Source organism: Artibeus jamaicensis, unplaced genomic scaffold, assembly GCF_021234435.1.
Source record: "Artibeus jamaicensis isolate MK-2021 breed Jamaican fruit bat unplaced genomic scaffold, CSHL_Jam_final contig_332, whole genome shotgun sequence".
NCBI classification, from domain to species: domain Eukaryota; kingdom Metazoa; phylum Chordata; class Mammalia; order Chiroptera; family Phyllostomidae; genus Artibeus; species Artibeus jamaicensis.
The window spans coordinates 30,707,429-30,723,685 of NW_026521788.1; the positions used below are offsets into that span (position 1 = coordinate 30,707,429).

Consider the following 16,257-nt stretch of genomic DNA (forward strand, 5'->3'; position numbering starts at 1 on the left):
CATCTCCTCTGCTCAGAAGCACATTAACAAAAGCTCCCTTTCTTTTCTTTTTTTTCTTTTTAAGTATATTTTATTGATTATGCTATTAGAGTTGTCCCATTTCCCACCCTTCGTTCCCCTCCACCCTATACACCCCGTCCTACCCACATTCCCCCCATTAGTTCATGTCCATGTGTCATAAATTCTTTACTTCTACATTTCCCACACTACTCTTGCCCTCCCCCTGTCTCCCCTTTTTCTACCTACTGTCTATGCTACTTATTCTCTGTACCTTTTCCCCTGCTCCCCTTCCCACTCCCCTGTTGCTAACCTTCCATGTGATCTCCATTTCTGTGGTTCTGTTCCTGTTCTAGTTGTTTGCTTAGTTTTTGTTTTTGTTTTAGGTGTGGATATTAATAATTGTGAGTTTGCTGTCATTTTACTGTACATGTTTTTTTTATCTTCTTTTTCTTAGATAAATCTCTTTAACATTTCATATAATAATGGCTTGGTGATAATGAACTCCTTTAACCTGACCTTATCTGAGAAGCACTTTATCTGCCCTTCCATTCTAAATGAAAACTTTGCTGGATAGAGCAATCTTGGATGTAGGTCCTTGCCTTTCATGACTTGGAATACTTTTTCCAGCCCCTTCTTGCCTGTAAGGTTTCTTTTGAGAAATCTGCTGACAGTCTGATGGGAAGTCCTTTGTAGGTGACTGTCCCCTTATCTCTTGCTGTTTCTAGGATTCTCTCCTTCATTTTAATCTTGGCTAATGTAATAATGATGTGCCTTGGTGTGTTCCTCCTTGGGTCCAACTTCTTTGGGACTCTCTGAGCTTCTTGGACTTCCTGGAAGTCTATTTCTTTTGCCAAATTGGGGAAGTTCTCCTTTATTATGTGTTCAAATAAGTTTTCCACTTGTTGCTCTTCCTCTTGTCTTTCTGGTACCTCTATAATTCGATGTTGGAGCGTTTAAAGTTGTTCTGGAGGTTCCTAAGCCTGTCATTGTTTTGAATTCTTGTTTCTTCATTTTTCTCTGATTGGATGTTTCCTTCTTCCTTCTGGTCCACTCCATTGATTTGAGTCCCAGTTTCCTTCCCATCACTATTGGTTCCCTGTACCTTTTTCTTTATTTCATTTAGTATAGCCTTCATTTTTTCATCAAATTTGCAACCAAATTCAACTAATTCTGTGAGCATCCTGATCACCAGTGCTGTGAACTGTGCATCTGATAGGTTGGCTATCTCTTTGTTGCTTAGTTGTATTTTTTCTGGAGTTTTGATCTGTTCTTTTGTTTGGGCCATTTTTTGGTCTTGATACACCTGTTGTGTAGTGAGGGGCAGAGCCTTAGGTTTTTGCCAGTGCAGGTCACCTCAGTCACTGGGTTGTGATGCTGTATGTCGGGGAGGAGTTGAGAGGGAGAAACGGTGCTTGCTCAGTCAGCTCTTTGCCGTATTTCAGTGACTTTCTCTGCTACCCACAATCAAATTGGGTCCTTCTGGTGCTGATTCCCAGGTGGGTGGGTTTGTGCACATTCTAGGACCCTGTGGGTCTCTCCAACAAACTCTCCCGTGAGGCTGGGAGTCTCTACTGGCACCTCAACCCCCACAAGTGTTTTCAGTTGGTGCTTTTAGGCTTTATTTCCCCGCCCTGGGGCCCTGGGTTTCACAGTCCGTCTTGCTCCCCAGTTTCACCTGGTTTATCTGTGCGCAAATGTGGGACCGCCCAGTCTGCCAGCCATCTTGCATGCGGTGCCCCTCCACAGTCCGCTGCCTGGCTGGGTCCTTCATCCACTGCCTTGTGGTGTCTCTGCCCAGCTGCCAGTCTCCGCCCCACCTACTGGTGGGCGAATGTTTTTTCTTCAACTCCTTGGTTGTCGGACTTCATACAGTTCAATTTTTCTGTCAGTTCTGGTTGTTTTTTGTTTTTAAATGGTTGTTGTCCTTCTTTTGGTTGTGTGAGGAGGCATGATGTGTCTATCTACGTTTCCATCTTGGCCAGAATTCCAGTCTCTCTCCATCTTAAAAACATGGTGGGAGCTGGGGTTGTAGAGGGATATAAGGCATGGGAGGGGTCATCCTCTTCCATTAGGACTCTTAATATTATTAATATTATTGTTTTAATGACTTTTGGAGGGGAGAGAAACATCAACTTATTGTTCTACTCATTGATGCATTCAATAATTGCTTTGTGTATGTGCCCTGCCTGGCGATCGAGCCTGCATCCTTAGTGTATTAGGACGACAGTCTGACCAATTGAGCTACTTTGCCAGGGCAGGACTCTATTATTAGCAAGTAACTGAAACACCCCTGAGGACCTGAAGCAGAGCAAAGCGGAGATTTGGTTATGAGAACAGAGACGAGCAGCCTGTCATGGAGAAAGATGGGACCAGGCGATGTCACAAGCAGGCACCCAGGCAGAGTTTCTCTAGTCTCTGCTTCTTGGGTCCACCTTACACTTCGTCTGCTTCCCTTTTCACATCTGCTTGGCAGAGGATCCCTGTCCATTTACCCATCAGAGATCCAGCCACAGAAGGGACAAGCTGCTCCTGAATCCAGATTCCAAATAGGGAGCACACTGTGATTGCCTTAGTTTGGTTTTGTATGTGCCCCCAGTCCCTCAGTCATGACCAAGCTCAGGGTCTTATATGTTCCGTACACTCCTGGGGTTCCCAGCCCACAGCAGGAATCTTGTGGATGGGGAGGGGTGGTTCCACAGAAGGAGAATTCTTGTAAATAGAACAGGTGCTTCAGGAGGAATCTTACATTTCATCAGAGATGGAGAAGCACAGTGACCCTTGCTGCCCCCAAGAGGGGAGGTAGAGAATTAAGTGTGGAGCCTGGAAGGGAGACAGGACTCTACTGAGACACCCTACAGCAGGAGTCCCAGCCTCTGGCCTGTTAGGAACTGTTAACAGAACTGGGCCTCTAGCAGAGCTCCGCCCTGCCTCCTTCCATGCCCACCTGTCCCTCCCCACCCACAGTGGGTGAGCAAGGGAAGCTCACCTGAGCTCTGCCTCCTGTGTCCTCCCCCCATCCTGTCTTCCAGGAAACCAGTCCCTGCTGCAAACAAGGTTGGGGACCACTGCCCTATAGTGGGGGGCCTATACACACTTTGTTCTACAGAGGGCTTCTGGAGGAAGTTGGGGAGGGCACCTGGGAGTGGCCCCAAGACCTCTTGCCTAGCACCCGCCCCCAGCCATTTATGAGGTGGCAGTGGTTGTGGGGCACTTGAAACAGCACAGGTTTTGGGTCGGTGTCACTGAGCAGCTATGTTTTTGAGCACCTATAAAATGGGAATGTGGTTGCTGTCTTGTGACATGTGGTGAGCACTGAGCCAGGGGCTGGCGGAAGTGCTTGGTGAACTCTTGAGACATCTATAGTAGCAGGAAACATGAAATAGCTCAGCCTTTGTTGTGCTTCCTGTGTGACAGGCACTGTTCTGAGCGCTTAACTTATGTAACTCATTGAGTCCTCGTGACTTTCCTGTGAGGTGGGTACCAGTGTCACTTCCATCTTATGGGCAGGTAAGCAGAGGCACAGAGCTTAAGTACTGTGTGTAAGTTTACACAACTAGTCACGGCACAGCTGAGGGTCAACCTGACAGAAGCCAGGCTGGAGACCTCGCCCTCCACCTTCTTGCTGTCCCCGGCATGGTTCCCCTTCATCCTCACTCTTGCTGCCTGTTTCTGGATGTCTCCAGATGCTCCATAGTCCATTCTAAGACTCGTTTTTCCACATGTCCATGCTTAGTTTAAACCCATTTTTTCAGCCCATCTCATTACAGGCTGAACTTGGAATAAAACAGTTCTGGGTCCATATCCCAACCCATTGTTTACTCTGTAACTTGGACTCTGTGACTTGGACAAGTTACAACATCTTCCCGATTCTCAGTTTTCTGGTGGGTGGAATGTGGGTGATCCTTCTTTCGAACTCTACTCATCAACACCGCGTGGCTGTCATTAGCTGGCGCTTTCCTGGGGCTGCGGAGGACAGCTTGGCTGCTCGCAGTCAGATAGCAGCAGCAGCCCAGGGGCTCCTTGTGGCTTCTGTGGCTGGGATTTTTACTTTGGGGAGGAGGGCAATGGCACTGCACCTGCTGTCTTCCCCGGTGCCAGTGAGGGGGCTGTAACAAGCCTGTGGTTTGTTGTGTTCTGTGCAGGGGGCGGGCACTGATGAAGCCTGCCTGATTGAGATCCTCGCCTCCCGCAGCAATGAGCACATCCGGGAACTGAGCAGAGCCTACAAAACAGGTTAGGCTGCCCCAGGTCCTCTGCCCGCTGCAGATCCCTGTGTGTTCAGGGCCTTGGCTATACCCTCTCCCAGGGCATCTGTTTCTTCCTGGTATGCTTCTCACCTCATTCCAAGACCCAACCCTGCCTGCTGCTTGCCCACGGGACAGGTGACTAAGGGAGGGCCTTGTGGGTTTGGTTTGGGCCAAGCTCGAGGAGAGGCCAGGTCAATCTGGAGTTCACAGCCCATCCTAGATTTCCAGTCGTGTGTCCCTGGAGAGTGTTGGGGGCCACCTGTCTCCTCAAGCCCAGGACTCCCAGGCCCTTCTCTTCTCATTGCCCACTGTTGACTGTGTCTTCAGTGGGCAGCTTTGTCCAGGGGGATGCAAGGGAGGCCTTCCCTGTGTCTTCCAGAATTCAAAAAGACCTTGGAGGAGGCCATTCGAAGCGACACGTCAGGGCACTTCCAGCGGCTCCTCATCTCTCTCTCTCAGGTACCTTGCCCAGGACAGAGCTCAGAACCAGAGCTCAGAGTGGAGGGGGGCATCCTGAGTGGGGAGGGAGGGGTGCGACTCCAGGGAGCGGACTTTTACCACACAGCCTGTTTCCATTTAGGGAAACCGGGATGAAAGCGCAAATGTGGACGTGTCGCTCGTCCAGAGAGATGTTCAGGTGAGTGTGAGGCAGATCGGCACCCTACCTGGGCTTCCTAAGGTGGTGGGGTGGCCCACTTTCTTCATGAGGGGGGAGCTCTGGGATGGAAAGAGGACCTGTAAGGAGTTGGTTCCAGACGCTGTGACTTTCAGAAGGGCACTGTTACTTGTCAACTGTGTGGCCAGACCTGAGCATGTCATCCAGCCTCTGTGGGCTTCAGTTTCCATCCCTCTAAGAGGGAGCACACGCAGTAACTCCCACAGCACTTGGTAGATCCCAGAAGGAACTTACAAATGTCAAACTTCATGTGACCTTGTACTTTGTTTATCTGGTTGCACATGCCATTACATTTGCAAATGGGCTGAACTCACACTTCCTTGTGAATCATTTGAAGGTTTGAGCCTAGAAACCAGCTTTCAAGTTCATTATACAGCCTTAGAATTCTGCTCTGTCCCCAGCCTGATGTGACTGCAGACAAAAGGGGAAAAGTCATCATTTCCTCTCTTTTTCCAGGCATCAGAGTGTCCCTCTAGAGGACTTTGGGTTTCCCACTCATGAATTCAGACCTTTAGAGTTTTGGAGAGAGCCAATGGCTTTCTGGTGGCATTAAGCTGGCCATACCTCTCTGCCTCCTCATTGCTCCTGCTGCTCACCCCAAGCCCCAGCGGGGCGTCCCAGGAACTGCCCTGGGTCTCCTTATCTCTCCCATCTCTCAGGTGAAGAGGACCTCTATGGAAAGCCCTCTTGTTAGGGTTGGAAGAGAGCCACTCCTATGATCTGGTTCATTTTGCTTTCCAGATAGGGAAGCAGGCTCAGAGAGGTTGAGCATTGTACCCAGGGATATCCGGAGGCAGAGCCTGGGCAAGGGCCCAGAGTCCTGGTTCAGATGTCCGCAGGGAGCACACAGACGCCCTGGTCCCACATGCCCTCCTGCAGGGTCTGCCTTCATGTCTCCCTGGTTTGAGACATCCATTCCCATTTCTAGATTTGGCTGAACAGTTTCCAAGCTCCCAGACTGTGGCTGTGGCCTCAGTGGGAATATTCCTATTCCTGTTTTCCTGTTTCCTATATTGGCCGTTCTCTAGCTGTTGCTGAAGTTGCCTCAGTTTCAAGGTCTCATACCTACTGCTCTGCCTTCATAGTTCTGGACCTGCTCCTGCCTCACCTTGACCTGTGTGATTTCCTAGCCCGTGATGGCCACCCTCTTCCTCTGGGTATTGGTGCCTTTAGATCTAACTGGAAGGCACTTTTAAGTCATCTGTTGCAGGGGTTGCAAATTAGCAAATATTTTAGGTTCACACTTTCAAAGGCCTTAACAAGTAAATGCAAATTCTGCCCGTTTGCAAACATGGTACATGCAACCAGACACAGGGGAAGTACCCATCTTGAAACCCCGCATCTGAAACTGATCTCTATCAATTGTAATGATATTGTCTCGCATGCTCACCCTTATAGATAGGGAAGCTGCTTTTAAAGATTGGGGAACTTTACATAGAAATGAGGATTTCTGGCTATTTATGTGAAACGGATCTGGCGCCCATGAGCTTGAATTTCTCTGTCATTGTCTCGGCTGGCTCTGGGAAGTAACCACCCCTCTGTGTGGTTAGCCTTGGTCCTCAGCACTCTCTGGCCCTACAGCTAGCCAGTTTTCCTCAGGTTACCCAGCTGGCCCCTTTGGGCTTTCATGTTTGTGACCCCGGAATCGACTCCAACCTTCACGAGGAAACAGGGCTGAGAGGGCCAGAGTATCTCGTGGCAAGTTGGCTATAGAGCTAGGACTCAGACCCACGCCTCTTGTTCCATTTTTTCCCTTTGTACTGTTGCTCCCTTGGTCGGGTAAAACTGTTCCTTTCCCATTCTGGGCTCTAGTTGGCCTTGGTTTTCCTGGTTCTGAGTTCTTGCGAGCATCAGAATCCTTTGTGTTGCTCAGTAAGGGGATGTATGGATGACCAGCCGGGGCACTGCTCCTTTATCCTTGCCCTTGGGGCCCGCAGGGCCTGGCACCTCTACCCAGCTCTCAGAAATGACCTGAGCCTGGTGTCTGGGATGAGGTCTGCATTGCGTGCCCATCTTCCCCACTGTCTGTCCAGGAGTTGTACGCAGCTGGGGAGAACCGCCTGGGAACAGATGAGTCCAAGTTCAATGCAATCCTGTGTGCCCGGAGCCGGGCCCACCTGGTGGCAGGTAAGGCAGTCCCAGGCCTCCCTGGGGCCGGGTAATGAGGGCAGACAGGTATGGTGGGGAAACAGCTTGCAGGAACGGTTCGCAGTTCCTTTCTGCATGGGGCTTTCATTTGCTTGTAGTAAAAGGTAAAGGGGGTCAAATAATATGGTGATGAAAGATGATTTGACTTTGGGCGGTAGGCAGACAATACGTATGAAGGTCATGTATTATAGAAATGCACACTTGAAACCTAGATAATCTTATTAACCAATGTCACCCCAATAAATTTCATAAAAATAAACAAAGATATTATCAGTCTAGCATGTGCACTCCCCAAGAGGGCCCGCACTATGGAACCATTGGCAAAGAATATCTTTAAAGGAGTTTTAGTAGCTGAATTTGTAGGTATTTTGGGAGCATGTATCTTGTTTAATGAAACTGAGCGTAAGCGAAGATTTCAGGCAAACAATGGGTAAGAAATTTCCCTTCATCTTGGAAGTTCATTACCAGTCTATTTGGACCTTCTATTTGGGTCTGTGTGACTGGCTAGGCGGTCTCAACAGGAAAAGGGGTTTATAAGATGTCTTGGGATTGTGAGTCAATGACCCTATCTTTAGAAAAATTTTAAAAAATTTCTCCCTGGAGGATATATTTTTATTGATTTTAAAGATAAGGGAACGAGAGAGAAATATTGATGTGACAGAGAAACATTGACTGGTTGCCTTCTGTAGGCACCCCTGCCAAGGACTGAACCCTCAACCTAGATATGTGCCCTTCTGGTGCACAGGACAGTGCTCCAACCAACTGAGCCACGTGGCCAGGGCAGTGACATTATCTTAAGAGCCGAAAGAAAAGGACAGAGCTACACATTTCGTGCATACTTAACAGGCTACATTCTTCTGTTGTCTTAAGCAAGAGCATACCTTCTGAAACTTGCTTTACAGGCAGGCCTACAGGCCCTAGGACAACACTACTTTCCAGTGCAGCTATGACTCTGAGGGGGACTAATTTAGACCCAGCTGGCAGGGCAGATGCCATGATCACGAAGGTGGTTTCCCAGGGCGAGGCTTAGCCATTTCACTCCAGATGTGCTGGCCCCTGCGATTTTCTCCAGTGTAGGAAACTCAACTGCATAGTTTGTGATAGTGGGGATTGCGTTCGTGCTCTCCGCTATTTAAAATGAAAAACATATAATGTTCTGGAATGTATGAGATCAGAGAGCAAGATCAGGAAAAATGTTTGAATAGTAAAAGTTAGGAATTTGGCCACCAATCAAGGTTTGCCCTATTTCATGGTATCGGGCAAGATTAAAATGCCAAAGTGGACATGGGTGGGTTTTGGAATATCTAAGACAAAATGTAAATTTTAATTAAGCCAGAGGTTTTACTCTTTGGTTAAGTGTGAAGAAATTGGTAGAAGGTATGCTTATTAAGTTACAAAGTTTTGTTTTTATGACTTAAAGTGGTACTCCTTAAAAAAACCCACACACATAACCTGTAATTCTGAATATAAACTTTTCAAAATAGATAAAATAATAACATCTCTTAAAAATATTAAATTTTTCACACATTTAAAACCCCACTATCTAAAAATGTTATAGAAATATTGCTGTTAATCCACAGACATACCACCCGGAACGCAGCTGATCTCATCTGATCTCGGAAGCTAAGCAGGGTCGGGCCTGGTTAGTACGTGGGTGGGAGAAATATTGCTTTTATTCATTTCCTGAAACAGCACTCCCCAAACTCTTTGCATCTTTGACATCAGTGTTTCTGGCACTACTAGAGGGACTATTTTTAAAATTATTATTGTGTTTAATCCTTACCTGAGGACATACTTCTTGATTTTTTTAGAGAGGGGGCAGGTGGGAGACCTTTTTAGAAAGAAACATCAGTGTGAGAGACAAACATCGGTTGGTTGCCTTGTACGTGTCCTGACTAGGGACCAAGCCCACAACTTAAGTATGTGCCTTGACTGAGAATCAAACCTGTGACCTCCATGTCTGGTCAGGGGCTAGAGCCACTTTTTAAAAACAACTTTACTCCTGGCTGACATAGCTCAGTGGATTGAGCGCGGTTTGATTCCCAGTCAGGGCACATGCCTGGGTTGCAGGCCAGTTCCCAGCAGGGGGTGCATGAGAGGCAACCATACATTGATGTTTCTCTCCCTCTCTCCTTCCCTTCCCCTCTAAAGATAAATAAATAATAAAAATATTTTTAAAAAAAATAAAAAGAAATAAAAACAACTTTACTAAGGAAAAAAATTTTTCATGAAACTCCCGAAAAAATCCCCCCCAAAGATATCAGCACATTTCCTACATTTCTGCAAGCATCAGTCCTGGAGGAAAGCAAAGGAAGGGATGAGGGAAATGTCGACCTCCTGTTGGCTGGTTTCCGTCTGCTCAAATGTGGAACATTAGACTTTGAGAGAGCCATCAAGAGCACCTGATCCAGTGTTCTCCAAAGTGTGGCGTGAAAAAGCTTAACAATAAGTACCAACGGTGTTTATTCATTCACGGGTATATAAATTGAGCTCTGGCTACGTGCCAGTTGCAGAGATGGGGGAGGAAGCACTGCACAAGCTCTGTTCTCATGGCTTCACACCCTTGTTCGGGGGCTCAGGCAGTAAAATGAAATCAAGTAAAATCTGCACCAGATGGCAAGTCATGTACATCAAAATAACAAGGTTGGCAGCAGAAATTGGGCGTGATGTGGATTTCGGGGTGCTTGGGCAGTTCTCACTGAGGCAGTGGCATGTGAGTTAACAACGTGAAGGTGTTGTGGGGGCAGGGGCCTCTGAGCATGGCCGAGAAACGGTGGAAGGGGGCTGGTGAGGCCGGAGCAGGCAGAGCGAGTGAGAGCGGGCAGGTCAGAGATGGCCGGAGACCCTGCCGACAAAAACCGCACAGGCTTCGGTGCCTGTCCGAGTGAACAGGAAGCCTTTGAGGACTCTGAGTGGAAGAGGATGTGACTTAGGTTTTGCGAGTTCACTGGCTGTTGTGTTGAGAAGAGTGAAGGGGCCGATGGCAGAGTCCAGGACACCAGAGGAGACACACTGGTGTCTTGAACCAGGTGGCAGGGGGCTGGTGGTGAGAAGGGGTCAGCTTCTGGCCTTGCTTGCCAATGGCTTGGACGTGGAGTGTGTGCAAGAAAGCAGTCAAGTCTGTGACACAAGCATTTCCTCTGACTGGGTCAGTGGAAGAATGTGCTTGGGAAGCTGTAGATGGACCAGCCTTACAAGGGGAGGAAATGGGAGCCTAAGGCTAGAGCCATCAGGGAGAACGTTGGATTTAGGAGGTCAGGTGAGGTCTGGGCTAGAGATGGAAGTTGGGGTGGGTCAGAGGTGTTTGGGGTTCTGGGACTTCAGGAGGCCTACTCAGGAAGGAGGCTGGAGAGAGACCAGCAGTCTGAGGACCGGACCCTGGCCCCGGCAGGAGACTCAGATGTGAAACACCCAGGGAAAGGGAAGTGCTGGAGGCTAATATGTGAGGGCCCGCGAGGACTGGAATGAGGATCATACTTAGCAAATTGGTGGGTGCCCTGGGTGAAAACGTGGGCCCCTACATGTGCATGCAGTAAGCCTTACAGTGCACGCAAGTAAGTGCTGTTTTTCTCTCACTTTATAGATGAGGAAGCCAGGCACAGGGAGATGGGGAAGTTAGCTTACCTTTATGGGGACCTGGCAGAGTTTGGATTTGAACTCACGGCATCTGGCTCCAGAGCATACTTTTTAACTTGTGCACTGGAGAGTGAGTGAATATATTTTCATCTTAGTCATCATTTATTTTAATGAGTTTAACATGTAAACAGCATTTCAAACCCTGGTGTCACAAAAGTTATTACTTAGGAGAAAAGAATAGCTGATCTAAAGAAAATAGTAAGTAATGAAGACAGGTACAGCAGAAATCACCACACTGGTATGCAGATGACAGAAGTTTAGAGAACAGCGATAGAAACTAAGGTCTGGGCTGGGGATTTACATCCGAGGTCAGAGCTGGACTTAGGACCCAGGGCCCACAGTGCCGCCTGCCTCTCTAAGAACCGAGTCACTTCCCATCAGTGCTCAGCTTGTCCCAGGGTAAGTTGGGGGGCTGGATAGGTGTTAGTTCATGGTCAGACTGAGAAGACAGGATTGATGCATAGAACAATGGAGAAGGAATGGCATGGGCTGCAAGTACAGGGATTTCAGAGAGATGGATCAGTGTTGTGTTTTTGGTGGGGGGTCTGGGATGGGGGCTTAGGTGCAATTTGGGTAACAGCCTGGTGAGGGCAGGCCTTTGCAGAGGGACTGCGTGAGCAGGCACCGGGGTGGGGTACACACAACTTGTGGGGTAAAGAGCCTGGCTGACTTGAGAGCTGGACAGGTGTGGTCAGTGGGGCGGTCCAGATGCTGGGAACAGGGGGAGAGGTGGTTCGGGAAGGGACAGAGCCTCCTCGCCGTGCATGCTGTGTTACTTTCCTCTGGCTGCCATAATAAATACCACAGGCCAAGTGACTCAAACAACATGAATTTATTTTCTCGTGGTGCTGGAAACTAGAAGTCCAAGATCAAGGTGTCAGCACATTTACTTTCCTCAGAGTTCTCTCTCCTTGGCTTTCGGGTGGCCGCCTTTTTGCTGTGTCCTCACATGGCCTTTCCTCTGTGTGCCCAAATTTTTTCTAAGGACGCCAGTCGGATTGGCTAAGGGCTTCATTTTAAATTAATTACCTCTTTAAAAGTAATTAGATATCGCCAAACACAGTTATATTCTGAGGTCCTGGGGGGCTGGGACTTCCACATGTGAATTCAGAGCGGGATCGGGGGTGGGCAGTGACAGAACTCAGCCGTAACAAGTCTCTTCTCTCTTCTGCTAGTTTTCAATGAGTATCAGCGCATGACAGGTCGAGACATTGAGAAGAGCATCTGTCGGGAGATGTCCGGGGACCTGGAGCAGGGCATGCTGGCCGTGGGTAGGTGTCCTGGGCCTGCCTTGCCCACTGCCTGCCTGCCGGGACTGACGTGTTGTACTGGAAGCTTTCAGGGTGCTCACCATGCCCTGGTTGAGGGCAGGCAGTGCAGTCAAAGAACCGCAGGGGCCAAGCTTGCTAAGCCCAGCATGCCTAAGTGGTGGAAAGTCACACTGCTTCCCGGATCACAGCATGGTTGTACCCCCAGCCCTCCTGGTGTCTTGTTTCTATTTCCAGTGTGACTCTGGGAAGGGAGCTCCAGTGTGGGTATTAGTGGGAGAGCAACCGACTGCCCTGCTGGAGGAGATGACTCATATCCTGCCAAGTTTCCTCTAAAAATACATCCCTGCAGGCAGTTGTCAGATGTTTGTGATGGAAACACGTGGTTGCAACAGCAACACACGCCTTGCTAAAGGAAAGCTGGCCCAGCTCCCGGGACGATGGTGTGCTTCTTGCAGGCCTGTGCCCTGCCCTTTAAAGCAAAGGCTCTAGGTCCCGCCCCGTCAGGGTTTGGCTTCTCTTTAAACCCACTTGGGAAATTCTCGGTTTGCCCATCTTCTGCTTTGCCTTTCTTGGAGCTTTTTGCTGGGAGAAACCCGCCCCGTTTCCCCGTGAGTCTCCCATGGTGCAGGTTTCATACCCGAGGACACCAGGGAGACATTCACCCACCTGGCCGTCCTTTCTCCGAGAGGCTCACGGCACCTCCAGTTCAGCCCCTCCCGTGTGCGCAGCGCCGTGGCTCCTCATCCCCAGCCTCTTTCTTCCCTGCACAGCTCCTTTCACCGTGTTGGTTGCCAGGAAAGAGGCCGGGCTGTTGTCCAGGCTCTGCATGTTTCTATTCCAAAGAACTGGAGCCGAGACCACGGATAATTGATTGAGCCTGGAGGAGAAGGGGGAGACGAAGGTGGCCCCCTAAGAGGACACTGTGGACTCTGCCCCCTGGACTTGGGAGTTCCCGGCAGATCGAGTTATGCTCTGTTTCTCTCTTCTAGTGAAATGTCTCAAGAACACCCCTGCCTTCTTTGCTGAAAGGCTCAACAAAGCCATGAGGGTATGCAACATCCACGTGGAGGGTCTGGGGCGGGGGTATCAGCCCCACCTGTGCCTGGGACCACGGCTCAGGGTCAAAGGCCTGGGGAGACACACCTCAGCTGAGAGGACACAGGGCCCGGGGGCAGGAGGGGGCTAGAGCGCAGGGGGAACCTGGGTGGCGAAGAGGCCCATTGCTCACACCCTTGGTGGATGCTCTTTAGGGAGCAGGAACAAAGGACCGGACCCTGATTCGCATCATGGTGTCTCGAAGTGAGATCGACCTCCTGGACATCAGGATGGAGTACAAGCGGCTCTACGGCAAGTCGCTGTATCACGACATCACGGTACGGGCCCGAGGGTGTGTGCTGGGCTGCCTGTGAATTCCTTGGTCACCTCCCCCTTGGAATTCCCACGGCTTGGCCTTGTTGATGCGTGGGGGTCTTGTTTGTGGTCCTTTACTTTCTTCAACTTGACTTCTTCATCCAGTTGCCCCCAAACAGATTGTAAGCTCCTTGTGGCAGGGGGGTCTTTACCCTGCTGTCACCCCAACCCTGTGTCCTCAACATGCAGCCCACCTGCTGCTCAGGAAATGGATAGGGGAGGAGGACCTAACATCAGTGTCACAGAGAGTGCAGGACCTTCCCCACCTGGGTGCCTGGCCCCCAGGGTCCCGGCCGCCCTGTGATCCTGTCACCGTCAGTAACACTCGGGCCCAAGGCCTCCTGGATGTATGCTCGACTCACTAGGAGTTGCTTCTTTCTCTCAGCTTTATGGTGGAGGCAGCGGGAAAGGCAGTTCAGAGTGAGGGTTCTGGGGTCGGGTCCTGCTCCTTGGAGCCCAGTGCTGGCTTTTCTGCTTGTTCGAGACCCATGTGATCTTGAGCAGCGATCTTAAACCTCCCTAAACCCCATTTCCACGATCCTTTAAGAGCAGGGAAATGATAGCTCCCCCAGGACTGCTGAATCTTGAATGATGGAGTCTGTGTAAAGCGCACTGAGTGACACGTGTGAGAGTCTGGCTAACACCAGCCACTCCCACCAGTGTGTGCTGGAGCCAGTGTGATGAAGCGGGTTCCTGTCTGGGTGACCTGACAGTTAAATACTGAACTCACATGGACCTGGCAACTGAAGTCACCATGACCAAGTCCTGATTTCAGTCAAACTCACTAGCATTTGATATTGGGTGTGTCACTGGGAGTAGTTACTCTCCACTGTCGTGGCTGTCAAAATGATGCTGTCGGTAGCAAAGATTTAGTAACTAGCCACAAAGTATTATTTTCTGTGTGTCAGCAGTCTGTGGGCACCTGGAAGAAGCCATAGGCCTTGTCCTCAAGGAAGGAAATGGTTAGAAATTGGCTTAGCGTGGTCTACACTTCTGAAGCCTGTCAGTCACGTGGGCCCAGGTGGAGGAGGCCACAGTGTGAACTGGGGCACCCAAATAATAACAGTGCCTTCCATCGGAAGGTGGTGGGTGTCAGTCTAGTACCTTTCTGAGTGGGACACACTACTGTGTTATGGTGTAGTCCCAACCGAGTGCAACAGAAGTGCCCCAGGAAATGCCACCGTTAGTTAGCCCTGGGTGGTGGTGAGTTTATTTTTCAGAGTTTGGCTTTGATATTGGGGTGTGATTGTAGCTTTCTGTTTTTTAAAGGGGGGTGTGGGAGGCTAAACTGCATTGGCCAAGGCCTGTGCTGCCTAGTGTGAGTCTCGGCTGCCCTGGGAACTGCACGGTGGTGCATTGCCCTGGGATGGGCCCTGCTGCTCTCTGTAAGGGCCCTTGGGGCACAAGAAAGTGAGGAGCCAGGAGGCCAAAACTGGCCACACCCCCCTTAATGGACGAACTTGTTTCTGTGACCAGGGAGACACCTCGGGGGATTACCGGAAGATTCTCCTGAAGATCTGTGGTGGCAATGACTGAGCGGTGACTGGTGGTTTACTTCTGACCACTAGCAGCAACACGGATGCCAGGAAGAGGCCAAAAGAATGTCTTTTCTATCAAACCCATAAAGCAGTCCCTTAGGCGTCCCAGTGCTGACGACCGTAGAGCCCTGGCCCAGTCCTCCCCTTGCCCCTGCTGATCATAGTGCTCATGCCGAAAGGCCTGGGCTTGGTCTGGAACTCAGGGTGCCTTTTCCTCCGCCCTCACAGCCTCCTACTGCTCAAGTAGCTGTTTTGTTTCCTGACTCAGGCAGTCATTCCCTTTCACTTATAGCTGAGACACTTGGCTTCATTTTAGTCCTGTAATTTTCATGTTTATTTTGAGGCACTTTTTAAAATCGTCATTGCCAGACAGCTTCACCCGAGCCTCTCTGCTGCCATACTCAGTCTCTCTGCTGTGAAGTCGGGGAGCCCCATGCCCCCACTGAGGAGTAAAAGGGAAGACCTGTAAGGGTAACTGAATCTGGTGAGAATGTGTCATGAGCTTTGTTATTGCCAAAGTCACTGCTTTTTAGAAAAGAAAAAAAAAATGCCAGAAAGTCCTCTCTTCCTTCTTCCATGTAAAACCACAAAAACAAAGCCAGCTCCCTGACAATGACAGGGCTTCTTGTAATTGAGATTGTGCCTTAAACCTGAATGTTGATAGTGAAAAGAAGTTTATAAATTAAAGCCAGCCAGCTCTGGAACATTCTGGAAATGATTCCCTGGCGCCAGCTTGTTCTCTTTGGCTCCATGATTTTGCCCTTGCAGCCCAGGGGTTCCAACCTTATTAGCCAGTGAAAGTGTATTGACTTTAAACAGAAACCTGCGTTCAGGAAATCCTGAGCATAAGTGATTTTCAGGAACCCCAGGTTTTAAGGGTATGAGAAAGGGATGCTTCTGAAATCCATACAGGGGCTCAGACACTGACTGGGTACAGGGATTTGGGTCACAGGTGGACACAGTGAAGTCCACTGAGAACAAGGCAGGCAGAGTGTGGCCCTTCACTCAGGTCCTGAAGCAGGAACACTGGCAGGAGGGAGTGTGTGCGAGTCCTGGGGCAGGCCTTAGAGTTGGGTTCCAGAGACGCATGAGACCAGTATCATCCCCTAGGACCCTTCAGTCTGGAAGGGTGGTCCTGGCTGTGGTCCTGGCAGGCTCCTTGCTGCCGCTGCCCCCACCATGGTTGGTGATCGTCAGTGGAGGGCAACTCCAAAAGGGACAGTGTTTCCAAAAACCACAGTCATGTCCAGAACTCAGAGCTTGACCTGCTGGTCAGGGAGTCTCTGCTAACTCCCTTTCTGACCTGCTTTGTGGAAAGTTTAGAGAGGAGA

General features: G+C 49.8%; 1 protein-coding gene and 1 non-coding gene across 3 annotated transcripts in view; both read left to right on the forward strand.

Annotated features, from left to right (window-relative positions):
* The window catches only part of ANXA11 (annexin A11), a 45,232-nt gene extending 29,588 nt beyond the window's left edge, over window positions 1-15,644 (forward strand). For both annotated transcript variants that reach the window (XM_037155536.2, XM_037155535.2), the window contains exons 8-15: window positions 4,143-4,233; window positions 4,627-4,706; window positions 4,828-4,884; window positions 6,957-7,050; window positions 11,883-11,978; window positions 12,968-13,026; window positions 13,229-13,351; window positions 14,865-15,644. In XM_037155536.2, coding sequence (XP_037011431.2) covers window positions 4,143-4,233; window positions 4,627-4,706; window positions 4,828-4,884; window positions 6,957-7,050; window positions 11,883-11,978; window positions 12,968-13,026; window positions 13,229-13,351; window positions 14,865-14,924 — 660 coding nt within the window. In that variant the 3' untranslated portion in view covers window positions 14,925-15,644. The remainder of the gene's footprint in view (window positions 1-4,142; window positions 4,234-4,626; window positions 4,707-4,827; window positions 4,885-6,956; window positions 7,051-11,882; window positions 11,979-12,967; window positions 13,027-13,228; window positions 13,352-14,864) is intronic.
* On the forward strand, window positions 8,041-8,201 carry LOC119056940 (U1 spliceosomal RNA). Its single transcript, XR_005083975.2, has one exon. It is a non-coding gene; the product is annotated as a U1 spliceosomal RNA (small nuclear RNA).
* Window positions 15,645-16,257: the final 613 nt, after the last annotated feature.